General features: G+C 40.4%; 1 protein-coding gene across 1 annotated transcript in view; it reads left to right on the top strand.

Moving 5' to 3' along the window:
* The window catches only part of XRCC5 (X-ray repair cross complementing 5), a 106819-nt gene that overhangs the window by 31831 nt on the left and 61292 nt on the right, over positions 1-13696 (top strand). The window contains exons 10-13 of the mRNA XM_007935832.2: positions 772-834; positions 5383-5520; positions 6327-6417; positions 8432-8565. Of these exons, the coding sequence (XP_007934023.2) occupies positions 772-834; positions 5383-5520; positions 6327-6417; positions 8432-8565 (426 nt within the window). The remainder of the gene's footprint in view (positions 1-771; positions 835-5382; positions 5521-6326; positions 6418-8431; positions 8566-13696) is intronic.

The raw sequence follows: 13696 nt of genomic DNA, 5'->3' as shown, positions 1-13696 counted from the left end.
CTCTTTGCGGTTGATCTGTGCCGCCTCACTGCTGAAAGGTTGAAGCCCAGAGCACTGAACTTGCTCACAAGAGCTTTCATGACATGCTCCTCTCTCTATAGTTTTTCACTTTTTCTCTTACACTGCTGTGGCACTGTACTACTGCAAAAGCAGCTCCCCAAACACACTGTGCTTTTATGTTACTCCAGACTTTTTTCCACACTGTGTCTGTCTATGACTCTTGTGCCCAGATTTTTCTCTTTGGTAATCCTCGTGTGTTGTGTTGGTGTGCTGTCACGTCGGCCCCGACTCATACACCCCCTCCTTGGGTTTCCAAGGCAATATCACTAAGGAAGTAGATTGCCCAACCTTCCTTCCGAGTCATCTTATAAATACCAGTTTAGGTGTCACCACTTGCACAAGCCTTTGCTGACCTCTTGTGACCATGCTCGGCACCTTTCTTGTGTGCTCCTGTGGTACCATGTAACCCTGGACTGAAGTAATGCACTGCCTTAAGTTCATATTTATATGAGCTCCTCAGGGCAGGACTATATCCTGTTCATTGTGCTGCTGATTGTGCTCACAGCAACGTTTTCCACATACTGGGTTGCATGCTCAAGTATTTGTTGTGTTGAGTTTAACCTCAAGTGGTAAGCTGTTTCTAGTTCTTTTGAATGTTTGTTTTCAGTAAGAACATTTTGAATAGGATTTCTTAATAACTTGTGACATTATGGTTACGTGTGTTACTTATTTTGAATCAAAACCAGTTTTTCTCCTTACTTATTCTTGTAGGTCCAGAGAAAATTCTTTATGGGAAATCAAGTTCTAAAGGTCTTTGCAGCAAAAGATGATGAGGTGAGTTGACAGTGGGTCTTTGAGGTAGTGCCACACAATGGAATTGTCACTTTATGAGAGTGAATTGTTTGGAGCTTTTATGACTTAAAATGACATTAATTCTTGCAACAATAGTGACAAAATTCACTGGCCTTTAACTTTGAAAATGGGGAAATGATAAAATGAGTTTGTTACATACAGTATGAGCACAAGGTCTGAGAATAGTCTTCCAATTGGAGACCATGTGAATATTCAAAACAAAAGAAATGTGAACAATTGCATTTAGGTGTGAGAGTTTCACGGTCAGATGTTAAAGAGGATCTAAAGCCAGGTTGCCTTTTTACTTTCATAAACACTGAGCAGGTCGTGCTGGCTTACATATCTGGAGATGTGCTTCAGTGACTCCTGGACTGGTTCCATCCCTGAGGAATCTGTCTTTTCCCTCTTCTTTCTCTCTTTACAATATTTCTTACCTCCCCAAACAAAGATAATGTTTTTTCAGGCTGATCTGACTGTGTGGTACCCCATAACTATTGCATCCTATACTTACATCTGCCCTTTCTGCAACTATTTCTGTTCACCATCCAAGTCAGAACTTGTAGTTTCTTTGGAGATGTTGATCTTAACTGGACAATTGCAATCTAGTATTTGTTTAAAATACTTGAGCAGGTTTCTGAGTTCCTGAAGTATTTGCATTTGAAATTAGTAAACAGTGTATATTTGTTTGGGGGGGGGTGTTTCACGTAGGGCATAACTTGTCTAGTTTTCTTTGTCTTTTTTTCTCCTCACTTGTGAAAGGTGGCTGGCTGCTAATGTAGTAGATAGGTATGACATTGTTTTATCAGGACATTCAAGTTGGGAATGGAAAATTCTTGACTTTTATTCTGTACTGTACAGATTCATTACGTCAGAGTAGGCATAGGTGAATTCTCAAATTTGAGATTCCCAGTTCCTGGACTTCTCCCGCATCAAATGCTGTTGGGAATCATGCGCTTCTGGTATATATTGTCAAACCACAAGCTAAACTGTATTTTTAACTTCTACTGAAATTTTAACTCACACTTCTTGGCCATCTACACAAAGGGAATTCTGATCACTTCATAAGGCTTGCTGAATATGCAGTAAGTATCCCTCAAAAAAACCAAACTCACTGCTATCGAGTTGATTCTGACTCATAGCAACCCCTATTGGGTTACTGAGGCTGTAAATCTTTACGGAAGTAGATTGCCTAATCTTCCTTCTGTGGAGTGGCTGTTGGGCTTGAACAGCCAATTTTCTGGTTAGCAGTCAAATGCCTTAGGCAGTGTGTCACCAGAGCTGTGCTGAGGCATATGTGCTAGATAATTTTCTAGACTTGCTAGCTAAGGTAACCTTGTGGCTTGCCTAATTCAAATCCAGCCTCATACAAATAACTAACTCTTACATAGATAACTTTGGGATCACTCAAGGAAAAACAAAAGCTACTAGTATTTTATGTACTAATAGCAAAGGGCTACTTGTTGATGGTCAGGTCTTAAGCAATGGTCAAGAATTTCATTATCTAATTGGAGTTTGTTTAGTATAAGATACATAGAAGAGTAAGGAAACCAAGGCATATAACTTCTAGGAAGGATTTGAGGAGAAGGAGAAAATTGAATGGAGAAGACTTCTATAAATAAGCAAGGGAGTAGGAGGAATAGCAGACATAATAGTGCTTTTCATACATTTTGAGGATTCTATGTGGAATAGAAATTAAACTGCTTCATACCAGAGGGGTGAATTAGAACTAACATGGTGGTTTTTGTTCAGGATGAAGAAGAACTTTGTCAACAAGGATTGCTTCTCCAAATGGACGGTTTCCTTGTAAGGTGGTGTCTTAGTTTCCTAGGGCTGCCTTAACAAAATGCCACAAAATGAGTGACTTTAAAGAGCAGAATTTATTTTCTCACAGATCTGTAAGCTAGAACTCTGAATTCAGGGTCTCGGCTGTGTGGATTCCCTTGAAGGGCTCTGAGAGGAACCATTCCAGGCCTTCCTAGCTTCTGTGGCTGCCCACAATCCTTGGTGTTCCCCTGTTTTTTGTAGGTGTATCTTCACTTCACATGGTGTTGTCTTCCTGTGTGTGACCCTGTTTCTGTATCTCTTCTCCCTTTTTAAGACACCACTCACAAGGGACGAGAGTTGGGAGCCACCCTACTTACATGTGACTTAGCTGATATAACTCAATCTTCCCCAAACAAGGTCACATTCAAAAGAAGACCCTATTTCCCCAAACAAGATATGGGGGTTAGGACTTAAACGTAACATTTCTGGGGACACAAGTCTATCCACAAGCGCTCACATCTCCATCCCTGTAAGTTTCCAAGCAGAATCTTTATTACCACCAGCCAGAATGTTGGAAAGGGAATCCTGCATCATGTGGGCTGTTAAAATAGATGAAGACTATTTGTTTTCAGTTAAACTATTCTATGATTCAATGAGTCATTCCTTTCTTAAAAATCTGTTCTCTGGTCAGTCACATAAAATTTTTTTTTTTGTATAGAAAATGGTAGCGTAGTGCCTAAGGCACCTGACTGCTAACCAGAAGGCTGGCGGTTCAAACCCACCAGCCACTCCTTGGAAAGAAGATGGGGCAATCTACTTCTGTAGTGATACCGCCACGGAAACCCAAGGAGGGGTCGCTATGAGTCGGGTCTGACTTGATGGCACATAACAACAACAACATAGAAAATCTATGTGATGATGTGCTGAATTTCACTCTGTGCAGAAGAGAAGGGGACAAGAGAAAGAGAAGGATACAGAGACCTAGTATGCACAGTGTAGTATTTTTACTATGTAGCAGTCATTCAAGACCCCCACCCTTCCTTTATAAATCCTAGCCGGTCCTGGCAAAGACATCCAAGTAGAAACTTCCAAACACATTGGAAACAAACAAGTCTTTTCTCAGACTCCATTTTGCTTACCTGGTCCTCTCTAATAGACTTACTCTTGGAACGTGCATGCTCTTGTATTTGGTGCATATTTTGTTTCTGCTGGTAAAGAAGAAAAGCTCAGTGAGGTCAGGGATTCATCTTTATTTTTCTCACAGAGCCTAAGACAGTGTATTGCACTTAGGCACTAAATAAATGTTCCTTGAATTGAACTGAAAAGGTAATAAATCTGTTCTGAAATCTGTAGAGGATTTTGATGGCAAATACTGAGGTCATAGGTTTTTAGTGAAGAAAATGGTAATGTCCGTAGAAAGCTAACTGTGACACAGAGCAGACAGAGAAAAGTACAGACAGTACTTGGGTCATGCTGGGGAGGAGAGACCTGACAAAGGCAATTCCGAAATGGAGAGGGTGTCAGGTTCCTGTGCCTTGACAGTGGGTTAGAAGCTACAGAGCCAGATATTTGGAGAGGGCATTTTAGGAGGAGATTGTATGAGCAAAGAGCCACAGGGAATGAGAGCGGACAAGGCCTGCAGAAGAATACTGGTCAACTTTGTGAGGCTGAAGAGAGGAACTTTTCAAGGTTTTTATGGAGATGGGGAATAGGGGAGGCAGTGGTGGAGGAGAACCAATGGATCTGAGAGACAGTGAATGCAGAGGTAGAATTGAAAGAGCTTGGCAAAGACTTAAAGGTGAGGAACGAGAAAGTAGATGTTGTCAAAGACTTTGGTACTTCTCGTTTGGTTGACTGAATGGTGGTGGCAATGCAGGTAGAGAGCACAGGAGGAGAATGGGGAAAACCAGTAAGGTCAGTTTTGCTCATGCACAGTTTGAGACACCTGAGATATAAGCAGGTGAGATCTCTATCAGCCAGCTAGTAGGCAGCTTAAATCTGGGTCTTAGGAGAGTTTTAAAGCTGAATAAACAGATTTTTGAATCATCAGTACATGGGACTGAAATAATCCCCAAGTAGAGTTTTAGAGTGAGCAGAAAAGAGAAGGGCTAAGAGCAGAATTTAAAGATCTGTTGGGAGAAGAGAAGGACTTGGGGAGGAGTGGCCCATGAAATAGAATGGTCAGAGGAGAGTGCTGTTTCTGAAGCCAAAGAAGGAGAAAGTATAGAAAGGGGTGGGGGCTAGTAGATGCTACCGAAAGGTCAGATAGAATGGCCAAGAATTTGGCAATTAGGAGGTCAGGGTGACTTTTCAGAGGATTTCAGTAAGGATGCAAGGGCAGAAGCTGGATTGGATGAAGAATAATTATATCTAACCAGTGAAAACAACAAGATTATTATTGGACAGAATGTGGAGATGGAGGGAGGGAAAGCTACAGGTAGTAATTTATGGAGATGACAGAACAAAGAAAGATTTTGTTTAGGAAGGGCTGAGACTTGAGTTATTTAGAGAGTGACTGTATGAATTCAGAGATGAGAGATTGAAGAGATAAGAGGGAGGGTTTAGTTAATGAAGCAAAGTCCCAGAAGAGTAAATAAAATTAAAAGCACATGTTACAGTTTGACCTTGAAGTGGGTAGAGGGTCTTAAAAAAAAAAAAAAAATGAAAGAAACAGGAATAAAATGGACAATAGTCTCCAACATTTGGTTCTGCTGTGAAAATTGTCAGATGTAGGATATGTGTTAACACATGTAACTTTCTTATCAGGCAGCAGCAGTGGCACTTTCCTCCCTAATTCATGCTTTGGATGAATTAGACATGGTGGCCATAGTTCGATACGCTTATGACAAAAGAGCTATTCCTCAAGTTGGTGTGGCTTTTCCATATATCAAGGACTCCTATGAGGTAAAGCCCACAGTTCTTTCTAATCCTGTTTTCTTTTTCTCAAACTTTCTTTATTCTAAGCAGGGCTTGTGAATGCTAATGTGCGAGGGAGCTACTTAGGGGCTTTGTGAAGGTGCAAACTCTGATTGGTAGGTCTGAGATGGGGCCTGAGAGTCAGCATTTGTCACAGCTCCCAGCTGTTGTTCAGTGTCAGCCACCCACACATTGAATAGCAAGGTAATAACATTTAGTATAAAAGTATATAAGAGGTTTTTATTAAATCAGGAAAGATGAACCGAGACTTTGTTTGCCAAATCCTGTGATGACCTTCGCAGAACGAAATAAGAATAGAGCTTAGCTACATTTTCACAAATGGGGACTATGAGTAAAGGTGGATGGTGTGAACTCATTGTCATAATTGTGAAATTCAATTTATTTAGTGCTCTTCTATTTAATAAAGTCATCTAGATTCCTTATCATTTATTATTTATCAGAGCACTTCCTGTGTTGGGACTGGAAAGACAAGGCAAATATCTTGACTTCTAGATTAGCCTTCCTTACCCCAACTCTTCTCATCTGTTGTATTGGTCATGCATTTTGCAGTTATTCTTTTGTATTCTTTCTTTTATGTTTAATATTTTTCATATTGCTTGCAGTTATGGATAGCTAATAACAGAACTCAAAATACTTTACTTTCTGTGTACCAGATTTTAGCTGTCTGATTTGTGAAATACTTTAGTTGTGCCACTTTTATAGCATTGGGACCAGTTTTATATTTTTCCATTAATTTGGTTGATTCTGCTTTTATCCCCTTTCTTTCTTATTAGTGTTTAGTGTACGTGCAGCTGCCTTTCATGGAAGACTTGAGGCAATACATGTTTTCATCCTTGAAAAGTAATAAGAAATGCACTCCCACAGGTGAGTTTGTATCCATTTAGCTCACTAATTGGCTCTAAACACAGGCTGTTCTTGGGAAATCACCTGTCTGCAGTCATTGATGGGGGCCAAGATTTCACCAGGTGGAATTAGTTGGGTTTTAGTTGTACACAGTGAAGATGTAGGTTATTCACCATGTGTTTTTCCTGTAGTTGGAATAGGTTTGTTCTCAATTCTCCAAACACTGGCTAGTTTTCCCTGCTGACTTAGAGCGTAGGGAGCAGCTTGCTGGAAATGGATGCATGTTCTCTCCTTGTGAGCAGGTTTACTCTCTGGAGAGTGAATTGATTTGCAGGATCAAAGCTGTGACTATAGTGTCCTGCATAAAATGTAATCTCACGTTGAGCTAAAAAGTAATAATAGTAGAGATTAACTTTTCTCTTTGCCTTCTTTGTGGCTGGTGGTAACAATCTAAGTATCATTGTTCATTATTTCTGGCTTCCAGGAGTTACTTTGAGCTTGATAATAAAGGCCTTCATCAAGCTTCTGGCTTCTGACGTCAGAGGCCAGTACAGAATGATGTTCATAGACACAGGTCCTGTCTTCCTGAGCTCACAGTTTAAAACAGTTGTGATAAGATATAATAAGGAACAGAATGTGGAAAACATACCAAAAAGAACAAAACGCTGAGAAGATGGCTCAGTTTATATGTTTAACTATATTATTTGTGACAGTGTAGGCTTAAGGAATTATGAGGTGAGTCTTAGAACTGAGTTCTTGGTTAGATTCTTTGGGAGCAATGTGCTATAGAAAGGCCAAGAACCCTTCTAGAGATGAGTTTTGCTCTGCAAGAGTCGAAGCAGGCGTGGACCTAAATGTGTAGGAAAAGCTGCCTCTCCGATATTCTATCTCTACCTCTCGATAATCCCAAACTGTAAATAGCTTAGGACTTTTAAAACAGGGCACTCTGTTGAGAAGTCATCTCAATAGACATAAATCACTCAGGATCTTAAGATGTTTAAGACTTTTCGATCTTGACCGACTTTCTATGAGTTAAACAGGTTTATATTTTCTCCACGGGAAAAATGGGATCATTAAAGTTGTGCAACAGCCTGCTTCCATGAAGATTGACAGCCTTGGATGCAATGGGAGCTTGTAGTGGCAGGTGAAATTCACTGAACATTCACACATACAGTCCAGCCTCTTACCTATGGCTAGGTGAACCTTGCAATAACTGGCTTATAAAGCTGATGGCAGGACCATTGCCTGACACGTCTGCTGGCAAGTCCAAAATTAGGGATAGAAATGTCTCTTGATTTTGTAGTAGCTGCACGAAAGGAATATTTGAAAGTGTAAAGAATAGGAGCATTATGTGTTTCTCAGAAACTGCTTACTCTTTTCCACCTTTTCTTGGTGACTGTGAATGATCCCAGAATAGCACTTAAACAGCTGAATTGCTTTATGAATCAGCAGAATGGAAACTACACATGGTACTTGAGGTAGATGGATTTTTGGAAGAGTTGCCTTTGGGCATTGTCACTTTTGTTGGCTTGGAAAGTTTTATTGAGCAGCACTTGCTTTCTGTTAGGTGTTAGGAGAGACATAAAGAAGGGGCAGTCATGTTTCTGTCCTCAACGAATGTAGAGTTTGAGTGGAATGGGATGAGACGTGTACACAGATACCACCATATAGTCAAGAGTAGTTAGTGCCATGAGGCTTTGTGAGAGGAAGGTGGTGATTTTGACTTGGGGAGAATGTGAAGAAATCAGTCTACTCTGGTCCAGGGGCTCTTCCTGTTAAGGTGTAAGCTCTGATACGAATATATTAAATCCTTAGAAAGCTTGTGCTTCATTACCAAAGAGTTGTGGGGTTCTTTTTTTGATGTTTTTTACTTTAGCTAATTGCCAGGTTTTTGATAGACAATATTGTGGCAGAACCAGGACTGTATAACCTGTCAATATTCCTGTAGATGTCTAATGAATGGAAAGTATTTGTTTTAGTGGACAATAACAGAATCATTTTTTTTCTTTCTATTTCTGTTCACTCTTGCTTTAAGAGGCCCAGCTGAATGCTGTTGATGCTTTGATTGACTCCATGAGTTTGGTAAAGGAAGATGAGGAAGAGGATACAGTTGAAGACTTGTTTCCAACCACCAAAATCCCAAATCCTCAATTTCAGAGATTATTTCAGGTGAGAGATGAAAGATGAGCCAGTCATATGGCTTTTAAATTATAGAAAACTGAGTGAAAAGTTAGGGTGACTAGCTCATCCCAAACCATATCTTTATTCTATGAGGACCTCAGTAATGCTATTTAAAGGAAGAATAATACTTTCCTTTCCCTACTTCAGAAAGAGCAAAATACTTTGAGCTCCTAAAAAGAAAGAAGTGAGCTTGGAATGCTCTTTTTTTTTCCCTTGTTTCAGTTACCTAGTGCCACTCTGACAAGACAATACCACGAATGGGATGGCCTTAACACACAGGAGTTTATTCTTATAATTTGGAGGCTTTAAGTCTGAGTTCAGGTGCCAGGCTCTAGGGGCTGGGTGAAACCCCTCAACTTTGGGCTTCAGCACTGTCTCTTGCTCCCAGGCCCTGAAGCTGGAGGCTTTTCTTCATTCAGCTGCTGGCTGCTGAGGCTGACAAGCCCAAGGTTGACAAGTAACAAGGCATAGTCCTGATACTACCAAATCACATGGCAGGACACTAATTCAAGTCCATTAAAAGTCCCAAGATTGGCAGAGCATGGCAGGCTGCTGAACAGTGACATGGCTACATGCAGGGTTCAAGTGTGCCATAAGCTAGAGACCATTCTCAAAGCTGCTGCTTATATACGAGACGCAAACTGCATCTCTAAAGCAGCTACTCAGCTGCTCGTGGGTAGATCACACCTTGGAGTTTATTGCCAGTCTCATCCTGGGGAAAGCTGCCGCTAGCTGCCCGCGCAATCACCCAGGCCCAGCCAAGTTGACATACAACCTTAACTACCATACCCCCTTCCTAAAGAAATGTAGTTTTTCTTTAAAAATACAGGAGGGCTTAACAAATAGCAGATTTTATGCTTTTTCTAGGTTTTTCTCCACTATTTTATGTGAATGAGACTTTTCTTTGTTTTTCTTTTTCTTTTTTAATCAAAACAGTAGGAGAGTTTTTCCAAAATGTGTAGTAATATTACCACTATTAGGAAAAAAATGTATTCCTGTGCCACATTTGTCAAAAATTTCATAATTAGAGATAGTACACAGGTCAGAGTAGAAGGTTATCAATACGAAATTACTAAACCAAACCAAACCAAACTCACTGCTGTCGAGTTGGAAACCCCTCCTTGGGTTTCCGAGGGAGTATCACTACGGAAGTAGATTGCCCAATCTTCCTTCCGAGGAGTGGCTGGTAGGTTTGAACTAGAGAGTAAGTAAAATACAAAAAAAAAAAAAAAATGTGTTTATAAATTTTAGGGCAAAGGAATTGGAAGGTGGAGATTGGGTTAAGGGAAACTGCAGATGTTGACAGGACAGCTGATTTATGCTGATGAAGGGGAGGCATAGACCAAGGCTTATAGGAGAAGGAATATTCTAGTTCTGGGTGAATTTGGTTTAGGACATAGTCTTCTTGGACCCCTGCAGAGCTGAAGAAATCACAAGCAGCTTTTTCAGAAAACTTCCCCTCAGGAGGGTGGAAAACCCATTGGATGAAGAGACCATTGGTTGTCCCTCTGACACTCACTACTCAGAGCATGATAACTAATTCAAGTCCGTGTTAGGATGTCATTTCACAGCTACTCTACTCAAACTGCCTGATATTTTAATGCTTGTAATTCCTTTAAGTATTGGAAAAAAAACTTCTGTTCTAAAATTAGAAGTATGACACTTAACATGCAAAGGCCTGACTCAGTTATTGGTTTAGATTCTCAGTGCAGTCAGGTATAAATTACTGGTATAAAATCCTCTGGTGTTTTTGACAAGTGGACTTAAGGACCCGGAGACCTGTAGGGAAAGGAGAAGTAGACCACGTGGTGTGGAAAGCTTGTAAAAACAGGTGGCTGCAGTGAAAAAGAAAAACTTGGACTGTTTGGCAGATTTATCTAGGGTGGGCTCTATTTATCTTCAATAAATGTGTGTTGGAATAATGAACAGATACAAGTCATAAACACAGGCATTTTTATCTTCCAAAGCTGCAGGCTCTGGCTACTTTAATTTTTCACAACTTGCCAGCTTTGTTTTCTTTTGTGGGAGAGTTTTTTCAATAAGACATAAATGTTAGGGCATTTGTAAATTGAAATAACCTTTTTTTTGTTTTCCAATAACAAATATTTATGAATACTAACAGTGTACCATATGTTAGAGCTACTGTAAGCGCATTATTTCCAAGGACTCGTCTAATAGAGAAGTAGAAAGATACAGAACCAATCATTACAACAGTGGTGGCTACATCACACAATAGGAGTAAGAGAGAAAGGGATTCTCTTGAAGGGGTGGCTTAAGGAAGGTGTTCCTGTGGAAATAACATTTTGACAGAGTTCTAAAAGACAAAAGGATGCACGATGGGACAAAGGTATGCTAGGAAAATGAAGTAGCATGTGCAAATGCATGACACCATGAACCAGGACTCACAAATAGTTTTGTCTGACTGGCTAGTCAGCTCTCCATGAAAGAGTGCCGGAAAGGTGGCAGGGAAGGAAGCAACAGGGGCTTACTCTGTAGTTTGGATTTTTTCTTATAGACAGTGGATAGTCATTAAAGCCTTCGTCAGCAAGTGGGTGACATGATTTTTAAAGTGGCCCTGGTGAGACTACATAGGAAGTGGACGTAGGTGGGAGAGGCAGGAGGCAAGGAGACCAGTTAAGAAGCCTACATCTGTCCACATGAAGGCCCGAATAAGCTGTGGGAGAGGAAAGTGGAGAGAATAGATTCTGAAGGCATTTAGATGCTGAATTGCTAACTGAATAAGGTAAGACTAGAGGGTTATGATGAAAAATAAAGGGGAATTAAGGGTAACGGTTCGTAGCTCGGGACACTAAAGGCTGGTGTCACTATTAATTGTCATAATGAACATAAAACAAGCAGGCAAAAAAATGTGATCATTTATTTTCTCGGCTGTTAAATTTGAGATAGCTGCTGGATATCCAGGTGCAAACAGTCAGTGGGAAATTGGAAATAGAGATGTGCAGCCTAGGAGAGAAGTCAGGACTATACATGCAGAGTTGAGGGTTTTCCTCCTTTCAGTAGAACTAGTAGAAGTGAGCTTGCCTGGGAGAGCGTGTTGAGTGAGAAGGAAAGAGAACAGAGTACTTGAACACCAACATGTGAACAGTTAGGGGTAGACACAGGAAGAGATAGTGAAAAACACAACAAAATACCCCTTCCACCTCCCGCTCTCAAAAAAAAAAAAAAGTCAAAGAGGTAGAAAGAATTGGGAGAAACAGGTGCCCTGGAAGACACGGGAGAGAGGGGTTCTGAGAGGAAAGACTCAACAAGTCAGGTGCTGCAGAAGGGCCAGTAAAGGTGAGAACAGCAAAGGGTCATTGGAATTTGCTGTTAAGTCTTTGATGACATTGGAGCCCAATGTCAGTAGAGTAATGGGTAGAATGTCCATTATAATAAAGGAAACTTTATTGAAGAGAAAAAGAGGAGAGGACAGAGTAAGCTATAGAAGGGTTTAGGACCCAGGAAGATTTTTGTTTCTTCTTTGATGAAATAGCTACAGCTGAGGGTGAAGGACTTGTGTGGGAATAGGCAGAGGGAGGGGGTATCAATGATCTGTTTGTTGGGAGGAGGTTAATTTAATTCTAGTTTTGGAAAGCAATGCTGACATGTATGCCTTTTGCTCAGTGTAGTTAAAGCTGCTTTGTAAATAACTGATACCATCATCACTGCCTCCAGTCAGCTCCAGCTTATGGTGGCCTTGTGTGTCAGAACAGAATTGTGCTCCATAAAGTTGCCTTTTTTTTTTTTTTTTTTTTGAAAAAAAAAAGTAATTTATTTTTTGTTGTTGCTGTTCTTCATAAGGCTTTTAATGACTGATTTTTGGGAAGTAGATTGTCAGGCCTTTCTTCCAATTATTGATACAGTGTTGCTGAAATCAACGTATTAGTAACTTATGAGTTAGCCAGTGAGATGCCTCATTAATAATTCAAGGACCTGTCAGAATATTTATTATCGCTGGCAGTGCATTTGTTGTGTCCCATTCACTTTTGTGATACCATATAAGATAGAATCCATTTTCAGAATTATTTTTATGTCATATCTAAATAATAATAACCTATGAACTTTCTGTGTAGCCTGCAGTTTTCTCTCTAGTCTTTTCACATTATAAAAATCACATCAAAGAGTAACAGTTGGTTAAGAGAATAAGTAGATTGAAGACTGTGATCTCAGCTTCCCAGCTACTGAAAAAATGTCACTTTTAGAACTCTTTTTTTTTTTTTTTTTAATGAATTGGGATTTGTTGCTTGAATGAACCTAATAAATATCCCACTTAACTTTATCTAAAATGTGACCTTTGAGTAGGAGATCGTGGATAGAGTGGGAGAACCATGTGGAACAGAACTTAAAATCATTTAAAAAAAAAAAAGACCAGGTCTGCTGGTCTGATAGAGCCTGGTGAAACCCCTGAGACTACGGCCCCTAGGTGCCCTTCAGGTCTGGAATTGAACTCAGTGCTAGGGCTTCCAGCCAAATAAAAGACAGGCATATGGGTTGAACATTTACATCAGGTAGATACACTCCTTGGAGAGATCAGTCATGGGAGAACAGAAAGGCATTGTATACACAGGGAGACAGCTAGCTGGTGGGGGGCAGGAGTACATGGGAGGGAAGGACATAGGGAAGAGGTCACTATGGGGAGGAAGTGGGAAGAGAGCTGTTACATTGTAGGGAATTGCAGTTAATGTGATGAAACAAAATGTATGAACTGCTGTATGGATAATGAATTTGCTCTGTAAACTTTCACCCAAATCACGATAATTTTTTTTTTCTTTTTGTTGTGATTTGGGTGAAAGTTTACACAGCACATTCACTTTCCATACAGCAGCTCACATACACTTTGTCTAATAACGTTGACTATAATTTCCCGCAATGCAACAGCTCCCCTCCCATTTCTTCCCCATAGTAACCTCTTCCCTGTGTCCTTCCCTCCCATGCAGTCCTACCCCCTGAGCTGTCTCCCTGTGTATACACAGCCCTTCTATTCTCCCAAGATTGTTTTCTCCAGGGAGTGTATCTACCTAATGTAAATGTTCACCTCATATGCCTGTGTTTTGTTTGGCTGGAAGGCACAGGAGTGGGTTCAATTCCAGAACTGAAGGGTAGCTGGGGGCCATAGTCT

Source organism: Orycteropus afer, unplaced genomic scaffold (assembly GCF_000298275.1).
Source record: "Orycteropus afer afer isolate SDZICR_OR568_19922 unplaced genomic scaffold, OryAfe1.0 scaffold00002, whole genome shotgun sequence".
NCBI lineage: Eukaryota > Metazoa > Chordata > Mammalia > Tubulidentata > Orycteropodidae > Orycteropus > Orycteropus afer.
This window is presented reverse-complemented; position numbering and strand designations above follow the sequence as displayed.